The following is a 27,946-nucleotide window of genomic DNA, read 5'->3' as shown; positions in this document are numbered from 1 at the left end:
CAACCGAACACTTACAGACTCTCTCTTGACAAATGCTGTAATCAGATTTGCGAGGATTCGAGGCAAACAGCCCAGAGCCGTATGGCAAGCGCTCTAATGGGTTCATCGGCATTCGTTTGGTGGCTGTGTACGAGAGCTCGTGTCGTCGTGCTAGAACGGATTAACGCGCTACGTGCTGTGAATTGGTTCAACAAACTAATACAAACACACGAACCGACACACACACACAAACGAGCGACAAAGAGCCACAGCCACAGAAGACGAGACGGGTTGTGAAAGTGAATTGGACCTTTGAAAACTTGAAAGAGGGGTGGCGGCACACGAGCGAATGTGAAAAGTGAAATTAATTTTTGTTTGCAACTTTGTTGAAGTCGAAATTCGTAATCTGAACGCAGCGGCTGGCGGTGGCGACGTTAATGGTGCCGGATGGACGGTCGTTAGAGCGTGCACGAAACAAAAAATATCAGCCACAACAACGTGTAAAAGTCATAACGAACGTTATAAAATGAAAAGTACGAGTATGTTAACGAGGTGATTGAAATTGGAGAGAAAATTAAAATTAAAGCAAAAAATTACATAATTTTTATTAATGCATTAATCGAACCGAGTACTTTTGAGTGTGAAAAAAGGGAAGAAAAACAACATTTGTGTCGAACGCAAAGTAAAGTTCTTAATTATATGCGCGCGGTGGGTGGCATACAACAACAACAATAAAAACAGGGGAGCCCATACAGCGCATTCTGCTTGCTGGCATGTGTGTGTGTGTGCAAGAATGCCACACATTAACTATTCATTATGCACAACTATATTTTATGGATGTCAAATGCATATGCAAGTGACACACACGCACAAGAGCACATAAATATATATATGCATTTGCATGTACAAAATTCAAACACGTGCATACACACACATACGCATGCATGGCTTGGTGTATGTTCACGCTCACTGCGATGACTTGAATAATATTGAACATCGTTTCGTCCTTCAAGCGCAATTCGAGGAGCAAAAGTGCATAATGTGCGACCATAAAAAAGACAATGGAAATCTGTCAAAAATATATATGCACACGCTACATACTATATATGTATATGTGTATATAGTATGAGCAACCAAAGACGTTTAATAAAATATTCCAATCTCAAAATAGGTCAAATTTGCAAACGCCTCACCAAGCGTCGCATTACTCGCGGTTCGCGGCGACGTCGGACGTGGCTTCGAGCAGCACCGTATTGCCGTCGGCGGTGCTGCCATTTGCAGTTACTTCTGTTGCATATTCCTACACACAGCATAAATGTGCTCTTGTTGCTTGTCATTTTGAAAAATTATTTTCGCAGCCGTCGTTGTTACATTTCTTCGGAGCTCTCGGCTGCAAGCGTTGACAGCAGCCTTATTATCGTTCATTTCTGCTCATGCCAGCCTTGTTTACTCAAGCATGCGTGAGTGTGTGTATGTGGTGCATGTTTTTAGGCGTAATCACTTTAAAGTGCAGTTAAATTCTTTAATGACACGCTGGCAGCGTCGCAACAGGACGCACCGCAGCAGAAATGATCACATATACAAACATATACACACGTATATATTACATATGTATATATTTATGTACTCAAAGTAAGTGCTAAGGGCGCATTGATGGATGCAAATGAGCAAAAAGGCGAAAGCACAAAAACATAACGTGTAAATAACTAGCGCATGAGACGCGCTTTGATAGCGTTTTGGCATTTTTATGACTTGATTTATGGCCGGATAGCAAAAATATTATTCAAAAATAGCTGTAGTTATTGGTTGGCGAGAAAATATTAAATCGACACAGGCATAATATATGAATATAATAATGTAAATAAGGAAAAATATATAATTACTAACAAATATATGTAATAGTGGTCCGATCTGTACAATAAATCATATATCATCGGAGATCATAGCAATACTTCGGACAATAATCTATGTCAAATTTCGTGAAGATACTGAACTGTTTGCTCCGATATCAGTGGAAGAAAAGAACGTGTGCAAAATTTTAGATCAATACATATCTCAAAAACTGTGCGACTAGTCCGATATGTACACACAGACAGACCGGCTAAATCAACTCAGCTCGACCTGGTGATCATATGTATACATGTTGGTTGAAAAGTTTCAGCGCTTGAAATGAAAAAGTACTGTAAAATGCTGTGTACGAAATATATATATACCCTGAAGTATATGAAGTTTGTAACACCCAGAAGAAAACGTCGGAGACCCTATAAAATATATACATAAATGATCAGCATGATGAGCTGAGTTGGTTTAACCATGTCCGTCTGTCTGTCTGTTTGTCGGTCTGTATATATGCGAACTAGCCCCTCAGTTTTTAAGCTATCGATCTGAAATTTTGCACCTGTCTTTTCTCACTAAGAAGTTGCTTATTTGTCGGAACGGCCGATATCGGACCACTATAGCATATAGCTACCATACAAACTAAACAATCGGAATCTAGTACTTATATGGGAACCTTTTTTATTTAGCGTGATATCTTCACGAAATTTGGCGTGGGGCTTAGACAATAAGGCAATAATGCAATCTCCGAAGGAACTGTTCAGATCACATCACTATATCATATAGCTACCTTACAAATTAAACGATCCGAATCAAGTTGTGTTAAGGGTATAATGAATATAATCTGTAAAAGCTTCTTCATTCGACGAAAAACAATTTCCACGAAGGAATTGTTAGAAACCTGAAAAGTGGTAGTAGTCGCTGAGACCCAAATCTGGTGAATACGGTGGATGCTCAGCAGTTCGTACCTTAAATTCGTTGAGTTTGTCATTGTTAAAACACCTTTGTGAGCAAGTGCATTTTCTTGATGAAAAATGATTTTTTTGCGATCCAAAAGGCTGGTACATCTTGATGCTAAAAAAATAGCTTACAACTTTTAAGATGCCTTTAAATGAAATTTATAAAAAGCTGAAAAAAATGTTCAGCTATATTACTTGCTTACTTTTTCTGTAGCAGCCGCTAAGGCTAGACGTGTTTTTATGAGCATAGCGATTTTCGTTTGCCCTCCATATTCGGTAGACAGGACTCCGCGTGACCTTTTTCTATTTCCAAAAACAATAAGAAACTTAAACAGCCGTCGATTTACAAGCATATATGACATTAGAAGCGCATCGCGAGTTTTTAGAAGTGTTTCGAGCGATGGCATAAGTGCATAATATCGAATGTAAACTATTTTGAAGGCGACAACATTAATGTAGGCGAATGATATATATAATTAATATATAATTGATCAGCGTCCGTCTGTATATACATATATGCACAAATTAGTCTCTCAGTTTTTTAGATATCGTTCTAAATTTCGTACACGTACTTTTCTCCCTCCCAGAATCTGCTTATTTGACAGAACCAACGATATCAGAAAACTAAACCATATGACTGCCATACAAACAGAACAATCGGAATCAAGATCTTGTATGGAAAAGCTTTTTATGTGACAAGATAACTTCACAAAATTTGGCATAGATTATTATACAAGACAAAGCAACATCCTTCGAATATAGTGCTCAGATCGTACCACTATAAAATTAAGCTTCCATTCAAACTAACCAACCAAAATCAAAACAAGAAAAAACGTTAACTTCGGTAACGAAGCTATAATACCCTTCACAGATACAAAGGCTCTTTACAATAACATCTGTTCGGAGATTACACTATTGCCTCAAATAATAATCTATGCCACATTTCGTGAAGATATCACGTCAAATAAAAAAGTTTCCCACACAAAGACTTGCTTCCGATTGTTCAGTTTTTATGGCAGCTATATGCTATAGTGGTCCGATATTATCCGTTCCGACAAATAAGCAACTTCTTAGTGAGAAAAGGACAGGTGCAAAATTTCAGAGAGGGAGAGAGAGAGAAAGTAATACAGAATTTTCACTTTCTTGATCTTTTTTATACTCTCGCAACCTGTTGCTACAGAGTATAATAGTTTTGTTCACCTAACGGTTGTTTGTATCCCCTAAAACTAATCGAGTTAGATATAGGGTTATGTATATATAAATAATCAGGATGAAGAGACGAGTTGAAATCCGGGTGACTGTCTGTCCGTCCGTCCGTCTGTCCGTCCGTCCGTCCGTCCGTCCGTGCAAACTCTAACTTGAGTAAAAATTGAGATATCTTTATGAAACTTGATAGACATGTTTCTTGGTACCGTGAGACGGTTGGTATTGCAGATGGGCGTAATCGGACCACTGCCGCGCCCACAAAACGCCATTAATCAAAAACAAATAAATTACCATAACTAAGCTCCGCAATAAGATACAAGACTGTTATTTGGTACACAGGATCACACTAGGGAGGGGCATCTGCAGTTAAATTTTTTTTTAAAGTGGGCGAGGTCCCGCCCCTAATAGGCTTAATGTGCATATCTCCTAAACCGCTAATGCTATAATAACAAGCAACTGGAAGCAAATTTTTTTAGCACTTCTATTGACGGTGTGAAAATAGTTGAAATCGGGTGGCAACTCCGCCCACTCCCCATATATCGGTACTGTTAAAAACTACTAAAAGCGCGATAAATCAAGCACTAAACACGCCAGAGACATTAAATTTTATCTCTGGGATGGTGTGAGATGATTTTATAGGAACCGCGTTCAAAATTAGACAGTGGGCGTGGCACAGCCCACTTTTAGGTGAAAACCCATATCTTGAGATCTGCTTAACCAATTTCAACAAAATTCGGTGCATAACGTTCTTTTCATGTTTCTATGTCATAATGCGAAAATGGGCGAAATCGGACTACAACCACTCCTACTTCCCATATAACACCATTTAAAATTCCATCTGATTCTTTCACTTTCCACTATGCAAATCAGGCAACAATTACTGTATCGGGATAAAACTTTGCGTGAATAATGCCGAACCAAAACTGTTTAAGCCTCTAAGTACTAAATATGTGGACCCCAGTGCCTATAGTTGACCTTCTACCGAAAATATCAGTCAATCCACAAAGAAATCTCAAACGAGTATACTATTTGACTTTGCGAGAGTATAAAATGTTCGGTTACATCCGAACTTAGCCCTTCCTCACTTGTTATCAACTAATTTTGTAATAGATCCTGAAAAAACTGATCTACATCGAATAAGAATTACATAACAAAACAGCTTTAGATAGTTGAGAATGTTTTTTTTTTTGTCATTTCTATTTATATACATGTCCATTCAAGTTGGTAGCAAAACCATATAGCGGGTTGCATTTCAGCAAAGGGTCTGATGAAACTTTGAAAATAATGTCATCCTTCTTTAGAATATTTCACTCAAATTAACTATTATGTATGCCGACCACCGCCATGGTCAGCAACACATGAGAATGTCGTAAGGCTCCAATGTCATCACGTTGACAATACAAATATTCCGTAATGCCACAGTAAGAACAAAGAAAGCAAACAGCAAGCAAAGTACTGAAAATGTATATGGAAAAACGAAACTATTACAAATTTTTTGCGGAAAGTTCGTATTATTTCAGACCACTTTCGACGTGTTGATCGTTTAAAGAATATACGTAAAAGGTGCAGTGCAATAAGCAATCGTCATTAAGTTGCTTTTATGCAAAAATTAATTTCGATTTCACATGGTATCAAAAACAACAACAAGGTTTAAATGTTGGATTAGTTTTCATACACCAAACCTGTTGAATGAACTTTTTGGATATGATTAGAGTAGACTTAGAGCTAACAAGTTTAACTTTTTTAACTATGTGGATGAAGCCAGAACAATAACTGAAAGATCTAACTAAAAACCAAGCAGACAAAAGAATTTAACAAAAAGCTGATTTCGACAGCTTCAAGGCGAATTTTCTTTTATAGCTCTATGTCTGAATTTGGCATTCCCTCAAATAAATATGTTGTTGTTAAATAACATTGGGTAATAACTTATAAGCTCATCTTCCAACTGTCGGATAATAATTTAATATGAAGTCAGTACAGTATCTATCATTATGGATAACAAAAGCTTCGGCCAATTTCAGAGTAATCTAACCACATTCAAAGATCAAAGGCAGGAATATTTAGCAGTTTAGCCAACTTAGCAGTTTAGCCAAATAATCACCATTGTGACATCATGATACGGCCGAGGCTCATAAGTTACTAGTTTAGTAGTGTTCATAGAAGAAGTATCGGTCGGATTTATCCCTCCAATTACGTTAATGCGTAAATGCTAGTTAGGTGGTGAGGAGTCATTCTTATGATGACAGGGTTTCATTTTGGACAGAAGTTTAAAACTTGCGTTCCGGTCCGTTAACACAGACTGCACACACAGCTATGTCAGCTTTTTTGTTCATTAGGACAACTATAATCTTGGCAGAACTATATTAAATTATATTATATTATATCTATGAAAGCACCTGAGATTCCTAATGATCATTCATGAAAAATCGCCCATGATCGTCATCAAGAAAGGGGACAAAACGGCCTTTAAACCTAATGGACAGTCTCTACAAAGATCTCCTTTTTAAATACAGTAGAAATTTCCCTCAGCTTCAGTGATCATAAGTTAAGGAAACCAGATTGAAATGTAATACTTGTATATGCTCATTTATGCAACAATTTTCAATGTTTCACACTAAAGTACAAGGAACTGCAAAGTAAACTAAGCAAACAGCCTGTGGCAATAACTATCGACGCCGTCACACTGGTGCGAAAGTAACACGCACACCGGATGCGTCTTTTGTTTTCAGCCAAACAGCACCGAGCGACAAACGCAAAATAGAACAAGCTCGCAATTCTGGCAAGCAGCAACCAGCAGCTCGGGTAGCTAGCACTCATAATTGCGTAAGCGTGCACTTGTGCGCTTGACAGCTGACAACTAACTATAAAGCACACACAACTACGAACTATAAAGGCCTTAACTGCAGGGCTCTAAGCTGCAATTGTCTGCATGCCCCTCTTTACGTATGTGTGTGTGTATAAACTATGTACACTTGAAAACTTGAGATGACAAACTGCAAGACTTTTGCAAAAATTTTACAAAAATCACGCTGAATGCGTTTGGTTTAGACTCTAACGGATCAGAGCGATAAAGTGTGCTGGCGAGTGGGCTGGTGAGGTTGTCAGTGTTTAACGCAATTATGCACTTTACTGAAGGTTCTTCCTAATTGAAATTGTGAAAAGCCATCAACAGCAACTACAAAAACAACGAAAGGGACAAAAACAGCAACAAAACTTAGTGAAATGCATTTTAGTGGCACAATGCGTCGCCTTCACACTAGTCCCTACATTCATATTCACCCCCAGCTGGCGCACGCGTCCCCTTTCTCATTTGCTCTCATCCCGTTTTCTTCTTTTCCTGTTCTTTTTCTTTTCTTTTCTATGGCCTACTTGTTATTTTTACACTTTACACTACCGTTTTCTATGGTGTCTTTTGTGGTGTGCATTAAATGAACAAGTTGAATAAACTTTTGTTCAACGACGAAAACTATGTAAATATAACGGTACAAAAGGTACTTGTGAACACTATTAAATGCACAATAGAAATGGCAGGCAGAATAACAATGATAAGCATAATTTCAAACGTAGCATGGAAATGGCAAAAGTGCATGGGAAATAGACCGAGAACCCACTCAGTTGCTTTCATTGCTGCTTTCAGCTGGACGGCGCACATGGCGTATGAGTAACATATTGGCATTGCTTTTAGCATTGAACGACAAGGCGGATGATAAACATTTACATGCATGAAAATTCAATGGCATTTTGGTATTAATGGCTGTCTGTTGTTGCTTGTTAACTATTTGTAGGACATGCATACTTTAATATGCAAATTTTATTGCGATAATGCCTAATTTATAATGGGGACATAATTACAACAGATAAATGGGATAATTTTATGTATTTACCCATATTATAGAAAATTTTATATGGATCTCTTAGTAGAAGAACACTTTACTCTCATTCTCGAATATGTAACCTTGATAGCACCTATTACAAATTTTGAGGATACGAGTATGATGTGATATAATTGGGGACAGGCATTCTAGCGATATTATAAGTGCAACTGTGAAATATTTTTACACTTCTTCAGCAATTTCATTGAACATTTTGGTAAATTTGGAAGGTGTTATTCCATTCCATCGAATTTCAATGCAACAATTGATGCAATTAAATGAGCAATACAACATAAAAATTTGGTTTTATCGCATCTTTTACTTTTAAGAAATAATTCAGAGAATTAATAAAAATATACGCGTATTCGTTTACACATTTACAAATACCGTTCCGCTTTACATAATTAATTCGGGATGTAGAATGGCCTTCGACAATAATCTATATCAAATTTCGAGAAGTTAATAAAGGTATTCCATACAAGGATTTGTTTCAAATATGTCAGCTTGTATGACAGCTATATGTTATAGTGGTTTGGTCTAAAGAATCAGTACGAAGATTGTAGATTTGTATCAAATTTTGTGAAGATATCTTGCCAAAAAAAAAAGTTTTTCATATAAGAGCTTGATCTTGATCGGTCACTGTGTATGGCAGAGGTCGGATACCGGTTATTCCGATAAATTAGCGGCTTGGGGAGAAAAGGACATCTTTTAAGATCATAGCATAGTCCTTATGTTCAGAATGAAGGCGTCGAATAAAGCTCTGTACTTGTGAAGAAGATGTCGGTGAAAGCAGCCGCTAGAGATGTGGATCAATGAGCTTCGTTACGGATTGATCAAGTGTTGGGGAGAGGATGGTGTCGGATTGTTGATAAGTCAAGCCAAGGTTACCGCCATTAAAGCAACATTCGATGTACTACTGCGGAGCAAACTAACTGTCCCCGCCATAGCGAAATCGCAGACAACTGTAAATCTTATAGTTAACAAAGAAGGGCACCTCACGGCGGCCTCGTTGGAATGGGAGCGGTGGGCAAGGGAACCAGCAAGCTTTTTGCCCTTAGAAAGGTTAAAATTCAACTAATTGCAGGATGCCAGTTGTAAGAGCAGTTTGGACGAAAATAAAGTGGAAACATCTCAACACTTTTTGTCTTTATTATCCGCATTTGCGAGATCAAGTCTAAACCTTCTAGAATCTTGCACCTTTCGATGTCGAACTTAGCTGACAGGAATTGAAATTAAACGCCTAAGAGGATTTTTAAGAGGTTAAAAGAGCTTTGTCGAGACTGAAAATCTTATTACAGAAGTTTTTTTCGGGCTTCACAAAGGACCGGACAGTCGAAACAGTTAAAGTCCAGTTGCTTACAGTATATTAAGAGATTTTGAGTATGAATACGATAACTATTATTCAAGAAATTCACTTAATACAATATTGTATAACAGTTTCTAATAATAATTGTCATAATTATAATATTGGATCTCTAACTACCGGTATACCGGTATGAATTTTTGATGGTCTTCCACGGTCTTTTTCATTTCTCACATCAAAATCATTATCTCTGAACCGTTGAAACCATCTTTTACATGTTTCTTTTGATAGAGCATGATCACCATATGCGGTGCAACTCTGCAGCACTTTTCTTCAAATGAAAAAAAAAAATTAATGCTTTTCGCAAATCATCACTATCCGGTACAAAATTAGACACTTTCAATACAATAAAAATATGATGTTGTTTGTTCAATGACTGCAAGATTATTTTTTGACAGATGCCATGCCAATCAAACAGAAAAACAATTAAAGCTCGTTCACAACAAATGTTTCCTACCAACACATTTGTATCTTAGTGCTCACTTCATACTGGTACACATGGTATATTCGTGCAATTTACCAAGAGATAACGTAATTCGTTTATTATTCCATCGGTTAAATATTCCGAACATGAGTTGGAAAGCTACTGTCCTTGGGTGTTTTTTCAGTGAATATAGTGTATTTGGCCTGGAAACTATAAGGTCCTGGTTTGCAAATAGACACGAGGCAATCATTTCCCGTCATGATAATGGTCGAACTCATGTTACAAGACCGGTTAAACCTGGAATTCGACTGGAATTTTTTTCCTTTATTTTAAACGGTTCACATCAGAGTAGGGTATTAAACATTGGCTTGACTAATTCTTAGCCGCAAAGCCAGCACAGTGCTTTTGGGATGAGTCCATGAATTAGCAGAAAGATGGGAAAATCTTATAGTTTTAGATGAGAACACTTTGACTAATAACATTGTACAAGTTTTTCTCTTTTTTCAAGTGTTGAATAAAAACCGCAAAAAACTAAGCAACACGATTTTTAAAATTTCTAAAAGACGTTGTCCTCCATTTTCAACGATTACCTGAAATATAATTAAAATTAATCGTATCAACTTGCGATGCGTAACAAATTTTTGTTTTACAAAACCCAATTATTTGAAATTTACATGTAAAGAAACTTTTCCAACTCCCACACATTCCACAGAGTCGACAGTGAACCAACTTCGAACGAAATAATTCACTAGAATATCACCAGCAGCTGCAACACCAAAAACATTGGAACGACGAGCAAAAATGCAACAACAACAAGCACACTTCAACGCGCTCCTCCCATGACATATGTACAATAAGCTAACGAGTTATATGTATATATATATATAGAACAAATACAACAACATCGTTCATCACGGCCAGCAACGGGATATCATCACGTATGACCGCCAACTCAACCATATCATAGCGCAGCACAACAACAAAAAGCCGATAATGTGGTGTAAAACAAAAGGAAGCAGCAGTCGAGGCAAACGAAAAGCACTTGAAAGGACTAGCAGCAGCGACAGCGGCAGTGGGAGTGGGAGTGTCGCGAAAAGCCATCGATGGACAGACTGCTGCACGTTGCTACTTTTGGTCATACTCACATTGACGCACATTCCCAGCGCGAGGTAAGTGCAACTTCACCTATATACACATGGACACATACACAAATACACCGTATAAACTCAGGCATTTGCACAGTTTTTTGCGACCCACTGTTTTTATCACATTCCACACACACAAAGCTTCGTGGCAAAATGCTTCGATATCGGTGAATTCTGAAGTCGCATACATACAATCACACATATATACATACATTATACATTCAGTGCAAGGTAACCTTGACTTATATAATGCGCTTAAAATTCTCTTATCAGCTTTCGTGACCCAAAGTGCCAAAAGATTATTTCAAAAATGCATATTTCCATCGCTCGCTAAATTCCCTAACACCTCTTTTTCCTGTCTCCACTGAAACTGCCTAGCGTACATGCATTTGTATTTTTGTTTTTTTAATCCTCATTAATTCATTCCAAAAAGAATAATTAAGAATATACTCGTATTATAAAATCTTCATTGCAGATGTAAGCGAAAAGAAATGGCTGCCGGTCGTTTGGAGAATGTCACACAAACTATTTCAAAAATCCTCCAAGGTTACGACATACGACTGCGTCCGAATTTCGGAGGTGAGCTTCTTTAAAACAGTCTTAAGAATAAATATTGAATTATAACTGATTTCAGGTGAGCCATTGCACGTGGGTATGGACCTCACAATAGCCAGCTTTGATGCCATATCAGAAGTAAACATGGTAAGCTCTCTTAAGAACAAAATAGAATGTGGTACCGTTCTAGAAATAAATGTAAGTAATCAGCAGGGACTCGAATTTTTAACCTGATAAGACTGGTTAACTCGGAAACATTTCCCACTTACTCGAATATATATATAATCGGGCTTTAGACTATTTATTCAAGTTTAGTGTTCTTTATTTCCAGCATATAATCTGAAAGTTCTTGAGAGCGGTTTTAAAAGTATCAGACCTTCCTAAAACATAGACGCTATATTTAAACTTGTGACATATGATCTTAACAAGATACATTATGAACTTTTATGACGGTACTGAATTGAATGGCTCTGACATTTAGTTATGGGTTGACATGCTTTGAAAACCTCAAATTAATAGCATTTTAATCAAAAAAAATGTGGAAAACGGTTGGTCTCAAGGGCCATCCCTGCAACTTCCCGCTAATTTCATACGCTAACGTTCAAATTTCGCTTTTTTCACTGCTTTTGAGCTCTTCGAAATTTTTCGTTTTCGATATCTCGCAAGTAAATCAACCGATTTTGACCCGGTTTGCGGCAAACGATGTGTTTTTTCAAGGTTTAGAACTGATTAGTTTTTGGTCGATCGGTCAAGTCGTTTGGAAGAAATTCGAAAATTTTTATTTTTGAGATTTCTCAAAATCTACTGGTCCGATTGGGTCCAAACTCACACGAAATTCAAGTGCAATGAAACCCTTTGGACTGCCGTTTAGTTCCGGTTGAGCCGTTTAAAAGTTATAAGAGGGTCACATACATCCACACACACACACATACATCCACACATACATACAGACATACGGACATCATCGTAGGTATGTTCGGGGAAGCTTCCTCGACCCTCAAAACGTCGAGATCTGTTGAGAACTCGATTTTTGCAAAATGGGGTGAAACCAATATCTTCCCGATTTTTAGAAAATTTTCAATTTTCTTAGCGGGAAGTTAAAAAAGCACCAAATTGGTGACGCCGAACTGGTCGTCCAGTTGTGTCAACGTAAAGTGGCTACCTCCGTGCCAATTTTACACTGTTAAATAATGTTAGAAAATAAAAATTAAATTTTTGGAGTACAGACAACCCTAAGCCATTGTGTAACTATTGTAAAAAATGAAGCTGACGTCTCGGCCACTGCCGTATTTTTTATACTATAGCAACATGTTCATACACAGTATAATAGTTTTTTTCACCTAACAGTTGTTTCTATCACCTAAAAATAATCGAGTTAGATATAAGGTTATGTATATATAAATGATCAGGATGAAGAGACGAGTTGAAATCCGGGTGATTGTCTGCCCGTCTGTCCGTCCGTCTGTGCAAGCTGTAACTTGAGTAAAAATTGAGATATCTTTATGAAACTTGCTACACATATTTTTTGGTACCTTAAGACGGTTTGTATTGTAGATGGGCGTAATCGGACCACTGCCACGCCCACAAAACGCTATTAATCAGAAAGAAATAAATTGCCAAAAGTAAGCTCCACAATAAGGTACAATATTGTTATTTGGTCCACAGGATATCAATGAATAAAAAATTTTTTAAAAAGTGGCCGTGGTCTCGCTGCTAATAGGTTGAATGTGCATATCTCCTAAGCCGCCAAAGCTATAATAACAAAATTCACTGAGCACAAATTTTTTTAGCATTTCTATTAACAGTATAAAGATGGGTGAAATCGGGTGACAACCCCGCTCACTCCCTATATAACGGTGCTGTTAAAAACTACTAAAAGCGCAATAAATCAAGCACTAAATAAGCCAGAGACATTAAATTTTATCTCTGGGATGGTATGATTTGGCTTTATGGGAACCGCGCTCAAAATTAGACAGTGGGTGTGGCACCGCTCACTTTTAGGTGAAAGCCCATATCTTGGGATCTGCTTAACCGATTTCAACCAAATTCGGTACATAATATTCCTCTTATATCGGGGTAAATCTTTGCATGAGTAATACGTTTAAATTATGCCACCTTGTGACCAAAAATTGTCTAAATCGAAACCAAAACTGTTTAAGACCCTAGGTACTGAATATGTGGACCCCAGACTTTTTACCAAAAATATCGGTCAATGTGTAAGATATATAATTAAAATTCATATAATAAAATAAATAAATGAAACTCTCGATAATAATATGTTTTTATGTCAAAAATGGGTTGAATCGGATTAATACTTTCTTTAATATTATATAAAATTTTGCCAACACATGAAGTAATTTCCCGGGCTTTGATCCTTGCAAGTTGCGAGAGTATAAAATGTTCGGTTTCACCCGAACTTAGAACTTTCTTACTTGTTTAAAAATAAAATTAATCACTCGGTGAAAATCGATATCAAGGGATGTCTCTTCGTTACGTCTTTGAGCAAATGTCACACCACGAATAATACTATTCAGATCTTAAAACAAGCTGAACAAATGTTACTCTAAAGTCCTGTTTCTGTCCCTAAATTTCCAGGTTAAAAAATGGAAATCTTCGGCGATCAATCAATCATGTTTATCCCTCCTTGAATCTGTTTCAAGCCTTATTTGAAAAGAAGTGCATACAAGCAATCCTCGGACCATTTTCGATCTTCGGGTATACATTCGTGTCGAACGCATCGCTATACCGTATATTTTCTTATATAGGCTAGACAATATTTTAACCCGATTTTATCCAGTTTTGGTTTTACGACATATCAATACCCAAAATAGAGACTCTCTAAATTTGATTAAGAAACCTTTGACTGATAGATATGGTATAAAGTCAACCGAAAATTCGTAAATATTTATGTTAAGCAATTTTACACATTTTTGATACGAGGGTACATTATTATCAGCGCATCTTTTCACCATTTCTAATCTTAGGGTAACCACTTATTTCGAACTCATCGACCGTTGAGATACATGACAAAGTAATGGAAAGGGTAGTAAAAAGAGCTTTAGTAAACAAATAATTGTCCGAATAAATTATAAATCTTATAAAAGCCACTACACCGATATTAACAAAGCTTGTTTCATCTGGGTTGGAAATAAAGCCGACGATACGGAAGTGCGCTGTTTGATTCACTATACCATGACGGCTGTCTTTTCGAGATAAACAAAAGAAACTAAATGTTGCATCTCATTTGCTGATTAATTCATTACTACAAAGCTCGGTTTAAAGTTCTGATAGTAGGGCAAATAAACGTTGCGATAAATTTCGTTTTCCATCCCTAAATGTGCAATAGAACACTATATTTCTGTATCTTTCTTAATTTAGTCACCTTAGCTTTCTTTCTCATTTTCTGGCGAAATGCATGCCAAATATTTCATAAAAAGTACCACACCCACATCGAAGCAGTGCCTTATTGGGATTGAGGTAAAGAACTCGGCATTACACAATCATTTTCAGTTCTATGCATGCATTATTGTTAAAAACAAATAATCTTATTTTTTGGATGATAAAAATATTGAGCATAGGGATTCCAATATTTAGCATTTTTCCTCCGATATATGTGCAGACATTATCACGATAAAGTTAGCGTATTTATTAATGTCATATTATTCTTTACCATAACAGGACTACACCATCACCATGTATTTGAACCAGTACTGGCGCGATGAGCGACTAGCCTTCAACGCTTACGGACCATACTATGACGACGATGCGGACGATGATGGCGTCAATGATGTGCTGACGCTCTCTGGCGATTTCGCAGAGAAAATTTGGGTACCCGACACATTTTTTGCGAACGATAAAAATAGGTGAGAGTTTAGGATTAAGCCAATTTCATAACTAACTGTTTTTCATTATCAATTTCATTTGACATCTGACAGTTTCTTACATGACGTCACCGAGCGCAACAAACTGGTGCGTTTAGGTGGCGATGGCGCTGTCACCTATGGCATGCGCTTCACAACAACACTCGCCTGCATGATGGATTTGCACTATTATCCGTTGGATTCGCAAAATTGTACAGTGGAAATTGAGAGTTGTAAGTAAACGACGCAGAGTAATTGGATTTTTCGTAGACTTTTAGTGAGAAAATTTTGTTTGTTGCTTTCGTTGTGGCTTGTTTGTCTTGCGTGGTTTGCTTTGTTACGGCTATTTACAGATGGTTACACTGTCAGCGATGTGGTGATGTATTGGAAGCCCACACCCGTACGCGGTGTCATGGATGCCGAATTGCCACAGTTCACAATAATCGGTTACGGTACAAATGATCGTAAAGAGCGTTTAGCCACTGGTATATATCAACGGTTATCGCTCTCTTTCAAATTGCAACGGAATATTGGTTATTTTGTATTTCAAACATATCTGCCAAGCATATTGATTGTGATGCTTTCGTGGGTGTCTTTCTGGATTAACCACGAGGCGACGAGTGCGCGCGTCGCATTAGGTAAGCGGTTGATTTGCATTTGAAGTAATAAAAAAAATGTTTAATCTAACATAAACTCTCGCTCAGGCATAACCACCGTGCTCACTATGACTACAATAAGCACCGGTGTGCGTAGTTCCTTGCCAAGGATATCTTATGTCAAAGCCATTGACATTTATTTGGTTATGTGTTTCGTGTTCGTTTTCGCTGCCCTGCTTGAGTACGCAGCTGTCAATTACACGTATTGGGGCAAGCGCGCTAAGAAAAAAGTGAAAAAGTCCAAAGATGGTGAAGGCAGAAAAACAGGTCAGTGAAATTGAAATTAACTATTTACCTTAATTTCTAAATAATGCAGTCGTCTCTCTTACAGGCAAGTGCGATAAATCCGAAACGTGTTCAACAGCCGATGACATCATCGAATTGCAGGATGTGCGCATGAGTCCTATACCCTCATTGCGTAAAGGCAACTACAATAGCACGCTCGGCTCCATAGGCACCGAAACTGTGGACCTGGCAAAGTTTCCACCGAGCTTTAGAATTACGCGCAATTATGGCACAAATCGTACACATTTGCGTTATAGAGGTCAAAAAGGTGGGTAAAATGGGAAAACCTTATAGGTTGGTGCAAAGTCAGATTCTATTAGGGTATTGATTTCTATTAGTCCCTTACCGATTTAACAGTGATAGAGGTGCATAGGAAGCAGAATAAACCTATAAGACTTTTTCAAATATCACATATTTGTTACATCTCAAATAAAAATTCATACCGACTTTTTGAATCCTCCACATAACTGTATACTAATACATACGAGGGCGTTCCTATAAGTCCTGAGCCTCAATGCCCGATTGTGTCACTATCGTATTGTATATTTATAGATGACTAATGCCAGAATTTAAGACAATCGGGTTCGTAGTTTTGTTATTGCCGCGTGTTGATATAGGCATGTCAGCAGATTTTAGAAAGATAAAAAAGGAGTAAGATCATAGACTCGATTCTTTAAAGGCAAAAAGCACCTGGCGGATTTGTAGCGCGACTCGTCTCCCCGGTTGGCAACCGGAAAAAAGTGGTTAGGCGAGTTTCAACACGTCGACGGCGTTGTCACACGTCGATTTTTGATGGAACCTCAGCCAGGTGCTCTTAAAAATTACGGATTATAATCTCAGATAAATAGCTAAGAATGTGCCCGAAGGAGTTACAGCGTTATTTTTTGCCGTCGACTGAACATGGCTCCACCGGTATATACCAGACACCAAGAAAAAACTGAAACCGTGAATTTTACCCTGAAAACCTATGTCGAAGAAGACATATACTGCGTTATCGACCGGAAAGATGATGGCCACCGATTTCTGGGATTCACACGGTGTCATTAACAATTAGTGGTCCGTTTCATCATGGCAACACACCGCCTCATACCTTCTCCATTGCCAAGTTGATCAAATTAGAGTACGACTTATTTCCCATCTACCATATTCCCTAGACCCGTACGACGTCTTCTTGTTTCCAAACTGTGGAAACTCACTCGCCTTGAAAACCTACAGAAATCGTATTTTTCTGGTGGATTAAAGAAGTTGGAAGATCACATTTTAAAACCGAATTTAATAAAATACATAAGAGAAATCACAGATGCTTTCCAGGTTCTTTAAAAACCTTGTTCTATATTAAAATCATTCAAAATATTTCCAAATCACTAGTAGATATGAAGCGTTCTTGGTTACCAATTCACGGCACTTCTACAAAGCACCCCATATAATTGTCTTCTATGAATAAGACCAGAATAACTATTACGTACACCTCATTTTCTTATATATTGTAAATTTAGGTGGTTTAAAATCGATGTATAGACGGAAAAAATAAATTGTTTCAGTGTTATTTTTTAACAATAATTGTTCAAAATGTATGTAGTTTGAATCAATTATGATAAAACCCGACAACCGATAACCTTCAAAAGATATTATTGGAACAATAAGAATATATTATTTATCTGACTTTATATTGCAATACTTTTGTTTTTAATACCGTAAGCTTCGTATACTTCCAGGCAAACCACGCGTGCTGCATGCGCTGAAACGAGGCGCTTCGGCCCTCAAAGCAACTATACCGAAAATTAAAGATGTTAACATTATCGACAAATATTCACGCATGGTGTTCCCAGTTAGCTTTTTAGCCTTCAATCTGGGCTACTGGCTATTCTACATTCTGGAATGATAGCACCTGCTAACACTTCACGCCAAATAGGAAGAACCCTAGTTAGTGTGCAGTGTACAAGTTAAATAAGACACCTGAAAATTCGAAATCTACCACTTAACCAAAAGCCATGGCCCAAGAAAATGCAAATCAAACTGCGCAAAGAAACCCAATGTGAGAAAATCCAAACAAAATTATGTAAAAGTAAATGGAATCAAAGAAATGTCACCAAAAACTAACCAAAAACAAACCAAATGTGTCCTCAAATGAATAAAAATGAATACAATTGTGTAGATTAGCGCCTGCTAACTGCTATCTAAAGCAAATTAGAGAAACAACACCAACCTAAATTGTCAAAAGGAGCCCTTTAAAAATAAAAAGTAAATAAAAAAATAACAAAAAAATTAAAAATATCAGAAAATGCACGATTTCATTGCCACTTCGATGGATGTGTTTGTGAATCTTATAAAAGTTCAAAAAACCACTAACGTAGTCAATGAAAAGTTGGAATTTAGTACTTAGTAAAACCCCTAGCTATAACAAAATAAAAAATTACTTACGAACATACCTACAATACAAATTCTTACCATCGTTTAGTTTAAGTTACCAATGAATTAGGAAGTTCAATTGAATGAATGAATGTCTTAAGAACATACAAAGTCAAGAAGCTTGAAACAGGGGCCGAAAGTAATGCTTTTGATATTTTAGATTTCTTTCAAATTGATTCACCATGTTGATTTTAGAATCTTTACTTTATTTACAAGATTGTTGATTGGTTACGTAAAAAAACGCAAAAACTCCAAATATTGTACAATGCAGAACGAAAAATCAAAATTTATTCGAAACAAACTAAGAACACTAATTAATATTCCACACGTTATTGAAAACAAAATCTGCCATATTTAATTCGAATAACAATTACTAAATACAAAAATACATATTTAGGATAACAACAGTCAAAATACGTTTAAAACCCGAATAATTTAAGAACTAATATGTATGTAAAAAAAATATGTATAATATGTTTCTTTTCATAACGGTTCCTAGTTTAGAGCATATAACCAATTGGAAAAAATATTAAAAACTTTTAATATATAACTCATATCCTAGGTGGCAACCCCGAAATCAAAATTTTCTGTTAGCTAGTAATTAGTATAAGCGTACAGTTACAGTAGTTACATATGGTTAGGAGACAGTTTTGGAAATGGCAAAATAAAACAACCTAATTTTTAAACCACTAAGATGAAAAATAAATTAGTATTTGAAATTTGAGATGAATAAACGTGCATATGATATTTTATCTAACGGTATTTTAATTCAAATGCGTAAAAAAATACGAGAAAAAGAATGTACTGTAGTTCAGTAGGGAAGCTTTTGGAACTGTCAGGAATGCGTGTCCCTTATGACTTTTTAGTTAACATCAACTGGGAGGAAAGAAAACAATTTTTTTTAGTTTCTTTTCAGTTAGGTTAGTCAAGGAGTGTCTGTCCTTACTGGAAATAACATCAATCTACTTCATCATCAGATTTGTTGGAATGCCTGGTCACAGCGAAATCGCTGGAAACTCCAAAGCCGCTTACATCGGAATGGGAACGAGTCGGATCTCAGTTGTCATACTTAAACATCGCGGATATCATACCTTCGGCGAACCAGGAGACATAGCCCAAACTGACATTGGCCGCCTCAACAAATTTGTGATCAGCTCAAAGTGCTTTGTCAATTTATGAGGGTATTTGTGATAAATTTTTATAGAAGTTCTAGGTACCACAACGCACCGGTGTTACAAGCCGTCCAGATGAGATACTTTTTGTGATCAACCATTTAACAGGTTTTTGAAAAATGTTTCTTCTCCACGTAATGAATGCTTACGATATAATGAAAACACCTAACACCTTCAACAAAATAAGGCTGACTTTAAATCTAGCACCCGAGAAGTTTGGTACTCTAATGCGGTAGGCCTTCCAAATTAGGTAGGCCAAGGAAATTATCTTCTTTTACGTTATAGAAATTCATATTTTTTAAAACCAAGTTTTTTTGTACTTTGTATGAAAATTAAATAAAAATTGTGTTTTGTCTCTTTAAAATATGTGTTGAAAACAAATTAATACAATAATTACAAAGAATCAACTCTCCGTGTAAGACTTAAATTAGTTTTGTCTTTAAGGTATTTTATATGGTGGATACCACACATAAATGGGAGCAGAAGTTCGACAAAAAATTGTATTACATTCATATAACTAGATAAGATAACGCGGATAATCGGATTTAAAATATGTATAAACGAAAGTAACTAACAAACAGACTTTTTAATGCACAATTCAACTATTTTCTATTGTTTTTAATATTTTTTTGGACAAATTCTAACGAATCTATAAAATAATTATTTATGTCATAATTATCGGCAAAAACATGCAAAAACTAATTTCTTCTATCGGGTAATCAAAACCTTCAAACGCACAACAAGCACCAAATTCGACATTAACCTGCACTCAACCCCTGACCAGCAGCAATCCACAAACAGTTAGACAAAACAGAATGGATATCCACCCACATACGGATACACTTTTGCGCCACTTGCTTTCCATCCGCGAGGTGGTTTGCCGAAATCCTATTTAAATATAATATAAAGTACATATATGTATACCGATGGACACTCTTAGTCCGACGGATGTGCATATGTGTGCGTGTCAGAATAAACCGCACAATGAAGTGAATGAAAATTCCCATTTTGTTGTAGCGAATAAAGGCAAAATAGAAAAGCGAAAACATGCGTGGGTAAAACTGAATTCATTTAAAACACTAGTATACGATACAGATATGTAAATACACAATTATATATAGACTATATAGGTACGAGTATATAAAAGTATATACATATATATGTGAAAATAAGAGTAAAAAGAAATTAGTGTAGACTACTAGCGAAGATTTGATATCTGAAGCTTTCACCAAAATATTCAAGGGTATACATTTGTATGTGTGTATTTGGGCATTTTCGAAAGAGATGAAGAAGTAACTCACTATTTTTGATGCTCACAAAGACCCCAAAACAGATAGTTTATAATATTATATATGTAAATAAAGACTCTATGCGCAGTAAGGAATTTTTGTGAAAAAGAGCTATACCTTGAACTTCCTTTTTGGAAACTTTTTAACTTATTTATTTAGTCAAATCGGAGAAAAATATATATATAAATATTTTAATTTACGAAAACTTAAGATCCACAAAAATAACATAAACAAGAAAGGAAGGGCTAAGTTCGGATGTAACCGAACATTTTATACTCTCGCAAAGTCAAATGGTTACTCGTTTGAGATTTCTTTGTGGATTGACTGATATTTTCGGTAAAAGGTCAACTATAGGTACTGGGGTCCATATATTTAGTACTTAGGGGCTTAAACAGTTTTGGTTCGATTTAGACAATTTTTGGCCACAAGGTGGCATACTTTAATCGCATTATTCACGCAAAGTTTTATCCCGATACAGTCATTGTTGCCTGATTTGCATAGTGGAAAGTGAAAGAATCAGATGGAATTTAAAATGGTGTTATATGGGAAGTAGGCGTGGTTGTAGTCTGATTTCGCCCATTTTCACACTATGACATAGAAATATGAAAAGAACGTTATGCATCGAATTTTGTGGAAATTGGTTAAGCAGATCTCAAGATATGGGTTTTCACCTAAAAGTGGGCTGTGCCACGCCCACTGTCTAATTTTGAACGCGGTTCCTATAAAGTCATCTCATACCATCCCAGAGATAAAATTTAATGTCTCTGGCGTGTTTAATGCTTGATTTATCGCGCTTTTAGTAGTTTTTAACAGTACCGTTATATAGGGAGTGGGCGGAGTTGCCACCCGATTTCAACTATTTTCATACCGTCAATAGAAGTGCTAAAAACATTTGCTTCCAGTGAATTTATTTATTTTGTTAAAAAAAAATTTAACTGCAGATGCCCCTCCCTAATGTGATTCTGTGTACCAAATAACAGTCTTGTATCTTATAGCGGAGCTTAGTTATGGCAATTTATTTGTTTTTGATTAATGGCGTTTTGTGGGCGTGGCAGTGGTCCGATTACGCTCATCTGAAATACCAACCGTCTCACGGTACCAAGAAACATGTCTACCAAGTTTCATAAAGATATCTCAATTTTTACTCAAGTTAGAGCTTGCCGTCCGTCCGTGCAACCGACGGATGGACAGACAGTCACCCGGATTTCAACCCGTCTCTTCATAGTGATCATTTATATATAAATATGATCGGTCAGTTTTTTATGGCAGCTATATTCTATAGTGAACCGATACCGGGGACTCCAACAAACAAGCATATTCTTGGGTAGAATAAACCTTTGTAAAATTTCGAATTAGTATCTCAGAAACTGAAGAACTACAAGTAGTTCGCATATATACAGACAAACACACAAACGAGCATGGCTAAGTCGACTCATCCCGAAACGGTTATCATTAGCAAGCGTATAGCTTATCGAAAGCTATGTCTTCCGCAAAAATGCTTCTGCTTCTCTTCCTAAAGTGTTTAACAGTCACACTTTAGAACTTGCTTCCCACGAACATAGAGAAAGACGTTTAAAAATCAAATATAAATTGTAAACGCCATAACTGTCATTAATTTATCGCGCTATTTTTAGCAAATATCTGAGGGATTCATACAATGAAACTAAATCATGAAACTGAAGATTCCAAGAAAAACGTGGGCAATAAAATTAACCGTAAACATACAGACCCAAGTATAAATAAAGAAATACACCTATAAATACATATGTACATACATACCTACCAATGTATGTAAGTAAACAAGGGAGTGAGTGAGTGAGTGATATGTGGATGCATGCCGCGAAAATTGCAAAAGTTCATAGACGAAAAGAGTAATTGTGTCAATAGAAAAAGCTCTGCAGACTCACTTACATAAATTTGTAGTGATTTGCGAATAAGCAGAACAAGTGAGATAAAAATAATCCGCATGCCTTCATATCTACATAGTGTACGACTATAATAAGACATAATGTATTGTAATTGTTTGAGGTGCTCACTTTATTGCAAGCCTTCAGGAATTTGGAAAGGTTATTGTATAGAAACATTAATCAGCTTTATAATTATCTATAGATATATTTTGCTTATATTGTCCCGTAAAAACATAAGATTTTCTCAAGACCTCCAAAATTGATGTTCATTTCAGATGAGAAATGCCCGAAAACCAGCCCATGAAGCAGAATCAAAGCCCTTATTAGAATAACAATGGAAGAATTGAGGAATATCTTACCTTTATTTCGGTATAAAATTGGGTGAGTTTGTGCTCTCCAATTAGCCTTATCTTAAAATTTCAATATTCTAAAACATTTTTCTCTTAAACCACATAAAACAGTAGTTTGTCTCTTTCAATCTTGAGAGAAATCTTAAGAAACTTTTCAGATATCATAATTTATAGAGAAAAATTTGATTAATAACTTCGATTAAAGGCTTCGAAATAGCCATCAATTACTTTAGAGACCTGAATGTGTTTAAAGTGGTCTCCAGAAATACTGAAATTTAAACAGGCGGGATATACCTGAAAAAAAATCAAGTTTAGAAATATGTGCCCTTAGTCTCAAGTGCTTTCCTTCAAAATTCGTTGAACAGAAAGTATCGACTCTAGATAAATCAAGTTAGCGCACCTTGTAATGATATAGAAGAAGTATATGTTCGTCAACACTAACCCAAAAGAATTCGTCGGCGTTAAAGTTAGGACATTTTGCGTAATAAACAAAAAGTTGCGAAACACCCACTAATTTACATGTGAAGCTCAAACTTCACACGAACATAAAAAACGTTGTACCAATCTATCAAAACTACTTAATCGCTTCGGTTAGCGCGCAGGTTAAATAGACCAGTCCGGGTCAAATTTAATTTTGAGATATTATTACTAAAAATGGGTAAAGATGGGAAAATATATATAACTGCAACGAGCATTTCAGATATCAGCCAACTACTTAATTCGCATTTTTAGTACTGAGAGACAATTTTCTTTTTCCAAAAATAAGAAACCAGGTTCATAAGACATAACAGTTCATCTCGACCAAGGGGATAGAGTAGATCGTGTGAACTTAAAACTTCCAGTTCTAAACTAAAAAGGTTCGAGGTACCCTTATCAGGAAAGGCTTTGGTTAGTTTTTTTAGAATTGTCGACTAAGTCTATCATAGCTGCAAAAAACAACACAAGAGGCCCACAGATCATTCTTCACTTTTCAAATTATCCACAAAACAAACGGGCTGCAGCCTCGAATCACCAATTTACTTTCCATGCACAATGTTCATATATGTGCATATGTATGTACGTTTGTATATCACAAAATTAAATCAACTAAATAAATATCAAGAGTGTGAGTCAGGTTGTCAATTAGTGGGTGACTGGGTGTTTAAGCGCCAATAACTGCTGTTACGAAAATATACAACGGTCACACGAGTCGCCATGTATGAAAATGTGTGTGTATGTATGCATGTATATATGTACCTAATTGACATGCCTGAGCACTCTTGTAATGTGCTCGTCTATTCAAATTGAACCGCCCTTTTGTGCTCACAATGCCACAACGTCGCTCGTGCGCCTACGAAGTGCAGCTTTATGCTCACTAGCGTCGCTGAGCTTTCGCGAATTCACAAGGCAATGCGCAAGGCCGTTCGACAAAGCGTTTGTAGCTTTCGCTTGTTGTTGCCTTTGCACCAATCATGCTGTGCTGCTGCAACAACAACACAGCATCCAACCATGAAAAGTTGGCGAAGAGTGTGAACATCAACATGTTGGTATGTGTGCGTATGGAACATTTTACAATGAACGTGACTATATGTATCCGTTGAGATGAATCTCAGCTTTGCTCTCGTAACACTCAGATCCACATATGCGTGTGTGTTCCTTGCACTGAAGCCGAAGACCGTTTGCTGCCAACTGGCTGCTGGCTGGCTGGCGACCGTGGCGAGTTACCGTTTCGATTCTACGCGTTATTTGAGTACGTTTCCTCGTCGACGACGACGACCAATTTTTCCAGCTCTGTGCACGGTGCTCGGTAGCTGGCAAAACGCAGCTAAGCAAATTTAAAAAAATTCAAGAAAATACAGAAAAACCAGCATCAAATGTTATGCACAACCGCAGCTCAAAGAAAATTGTACAATTCGAAGGCAAAAGAAATAAATTTTATTGAAAATTGTGCAAAATTGCGTGGAAACTAAAATGAAAAAGCTGAAAATAAAACGCACAATGCAGCAAAATGTCAATTGAAGTGTAGTGAAAATTGTTCTGCAAATACATATGCATACACATACCTACATACATATAAAGTAAGGCGCAGAATGAAAATCTTATATAAAAAAAATTAATTCGTGTGAAAATATTTTCTCTACTGCTGTGTGAGTGCGTATATGTGTGTGGGCTTAGCGAGATTCTGGCATAAGCCCAGCTCTAATGTGTATTAAACAAAAACGGATGTGATAATTTGAAAACAGTACAAATTAAAAATGATTTAAGTGCCCATATCGGTAACTGTGCAGTTTATAAGGCGAAATTTTCAGTACAAAAAACCAACAGCTGCTCATACTCCAACGCATTTGCTTCGGGTTTTCAGTGCATGTGGCAGGCTGGCTGCTGGCAGTTGGCGCTACTGGCTTTGTTGCTTGGTAAATTTGGCTGACTTGGCTGTGCTGCACGACTAGCTGACTGGCTAACTCCGTGACCGTGGCCCGACACTACGACAGCGCTCCGACAACGTAGGCTGTGGGCGTCTTCGCCGTCGCAATAAGAAGTGCATGTGTGTGTGTGTGTGGAATACAAACGCATAACGAAGTCAGTGTTGCACATATGTACACACAAATAAGTAAAAGTAGCAGTGAAAAAGTGGCAGCAACGTAGAAAATGTATATTTAATTTTATAAAATTGTGTTTTCAAACATTTATTAACAAAATTTGCAAGTCAAAAGCTAGAATTAGAAAAATAAATCGCTACAAAGTCGTATGAAAAGCAGTAAAATAAAAATGTAGAAAGTGAAATTGTGTTAAAGCATGTGTGGGAGCTGAAAGATTTTTGTGTGAAAATAAAAATAGTAATAATTGCATTATTTCTAATAAAAATTCAAATATTTAAATTTTTACGAAAATATTTCGTTAAACTGCACGAAATATATAATATATATTTTTTTTTAAACAAAAATAGTGCAATTAAAACGTATGGCTTGTTGTTGTTGTTAAATGCTGCACCTTAACCTGATTATAAATGCTGTATGTGCCACGGACACAGTTGCTCAGTGGCAGGCACAAGCATACACAGAGGCTGGGCAGCGGCAACAGCAACAACAACAGCGATAAGCCCTAAAAGAAGCAGCAGCAGCAAAGTTATCAGGCACACGCCCTTCGAACTACACAAAAGGCGTTTACAGAAAAGCAGCAACAATAATGAAGCACAAAATACAGTTATACCAGCAGCAATAAATAATTTTCACAGCTTACAATATTTTTACAGCGCTTGAAAAATATTTATAAAAAATTACAATCACTTAATTTCAGCAAACAATACCAAAAACAAAGAAAGTGCAAAAATTGTAACGCAAAAATTTCACATCCTACCCACACCCCCAGCCGCTAACGCTATAAATACATACCCATTACCCTAATTACTGGCAAAAATAAAAGTGTTTTTGACAAAATCGACGAAATAAATTGTACGCAATATGCGCAAAACTAAATTAGTGGCCGAACGACATCGTCGAAATCTACGAAAACGATGAAACGTGGCTATAAGAGAAGACGAAAGGGGCTTTGGCCAATACAAAAGCCGTGCTAAAGTCGGCGAACCCGTGAAAAAACTACGAATATACTATATATAGAACTCGCAGTGAAAAAAGAGAAAACGTTAAAAAATGTAAAGAACAAATTCCAAAAACAAAGCACACATAAGTGCAACGCCAATAAAAAAATCAAGCGAATTAAGGCGTCAATTAAATTTACGTATAAAAATATAAAAAAAAAACAAAAACGAAAAACCTAGTGGGCAGCAGCAGAAACGCAGAATGCAGCAGCAGTGAGCCGATCTAGCGACAAAGCGTGTCTTGTTAATAATTCGAAAAACACGCATACCGAAATTAACAGCAACAAAGTATACAGTTATCGAATAACAGAAAGGCACCGAAATTTAAACAAATTGAAAATAAAATATATTTAGAAATAACAAAAAATGCAGGCAAGTTAAAGAAATTTAGACGAAAAGCGAATTGACCGCGAGACTGATTGACAAACCGACACCTAACGGTACTTCTGCTGCGATTAGCAAGCCCACCAAAGCGAAAGGACACACGGGGAAGACAAACAGTAAAAGGCGAAAACTCAAAAATTTCACTCAAACGCCCACACATTTTGCACAACAAACACACACACGCCGACACACATATATAAATATTCCCAACAGCAACGACACGCAGCGAAGTGAGACAACAGCAGGGACAAGCACAAAGGACAAAAGCAGAATTATAAGACAAAAACGAAACGGTGGAGTCCACACAACAAAACAACAACAGCAGGAAGCTTACACAGCATATAATCGCACAACAACAATAAACACGCATATTTATAAATACATGTAAATGCAAACAAAACAAAACGAGCTTTACGCACACATACAAGCAAAAACAAAAACAGAAACCGAAAACAAAAACAAAAATAATAAAAAAACGGCGAGTAAACTTGTGAGCGATCGGGTGAGACAGTTTAAGGCAGCGCTGACAACACTTCAGCAACAACATTAACAATAAAAGTAAAATATCAACAAAATCAAAGGAGATTGCTGTTATTAACAACAATTGTAACAACAAAAACATAAAGTGAAAGGCAACAAACGAATCGAAGTGTCGGCTAGTGAAAGTAGCCGCCGTAAAAGCATCGCCGGAAGTTCGAGTCGTGTGGTGGCAGCACAG

The 27,946-nt window shown here is 36.7% G+C and overlaps 2 protein-coding genes across 3 annotated transcripts in view; one reads left to right on the top strand and one right to left on the bottom strand.

The window, feature by feature from the left end:
* CycD (cyclin D) overlaps positions 1-27,946 on the bottom strand; it is a 179,982-nt gene that overhangs the window by 12,679 nt on the left and 139,357 nt on the right. The gene's annotated exons all lie outside the window — the stretch shown is intronic.
* On the top strand, positions 100-19,301 carry Lcch3 (Ligand-gated chloride channel homolog 3). 2 transcript variants are annotated; one of them, XM_014235980.3, is made up of 10 exons: positions 100-512; positions 10,352-10,808; positions 11,260-11,363; positions 11,419-11,486; positions 15,018-15,202; positions 15,275-15,432; positions 15,553-15,837; positions 15,904-16,122; positions 16,187-16,408; positions 17,856-19,301. In XM_014235980.3, the coding sequence occupies exons 2-10, from the start codon at positions 10,633-10,635 to the stop codon at positions 18,020-18,022; spliced, it is 1,584 nt and encodes a 527-aa protein (XP_014091455.2). In that variant the 5' UTR covers positions 100-512; positions 10,352-10,632; the 3' UTR covers positions 18,023-19,301. The 2 variants fall into 2 exon arrangements, with proteins under 2 accessions (XP_014091455.2, XP_036227652.2); XM_036371759.2 differs by having other exon boundaries at positions 100-531.

This window comes from Bactrocera oleae, chromosome 5, assembly GCF_042242935.1.
Source record: "Bactrocera oleae isolate idBacOlea1 chromosome 5, idBacOlea1, whole genome shotgun sequence".
NCBI lineage: Eukaryota > Metazoa > Arthropoda > Insecta > Diptera > Tephritidae > Bactrocera > Bactrocera oleae.
This window is presented reverse-complemented; position numbering and strand designations above follow the sequence as displayed.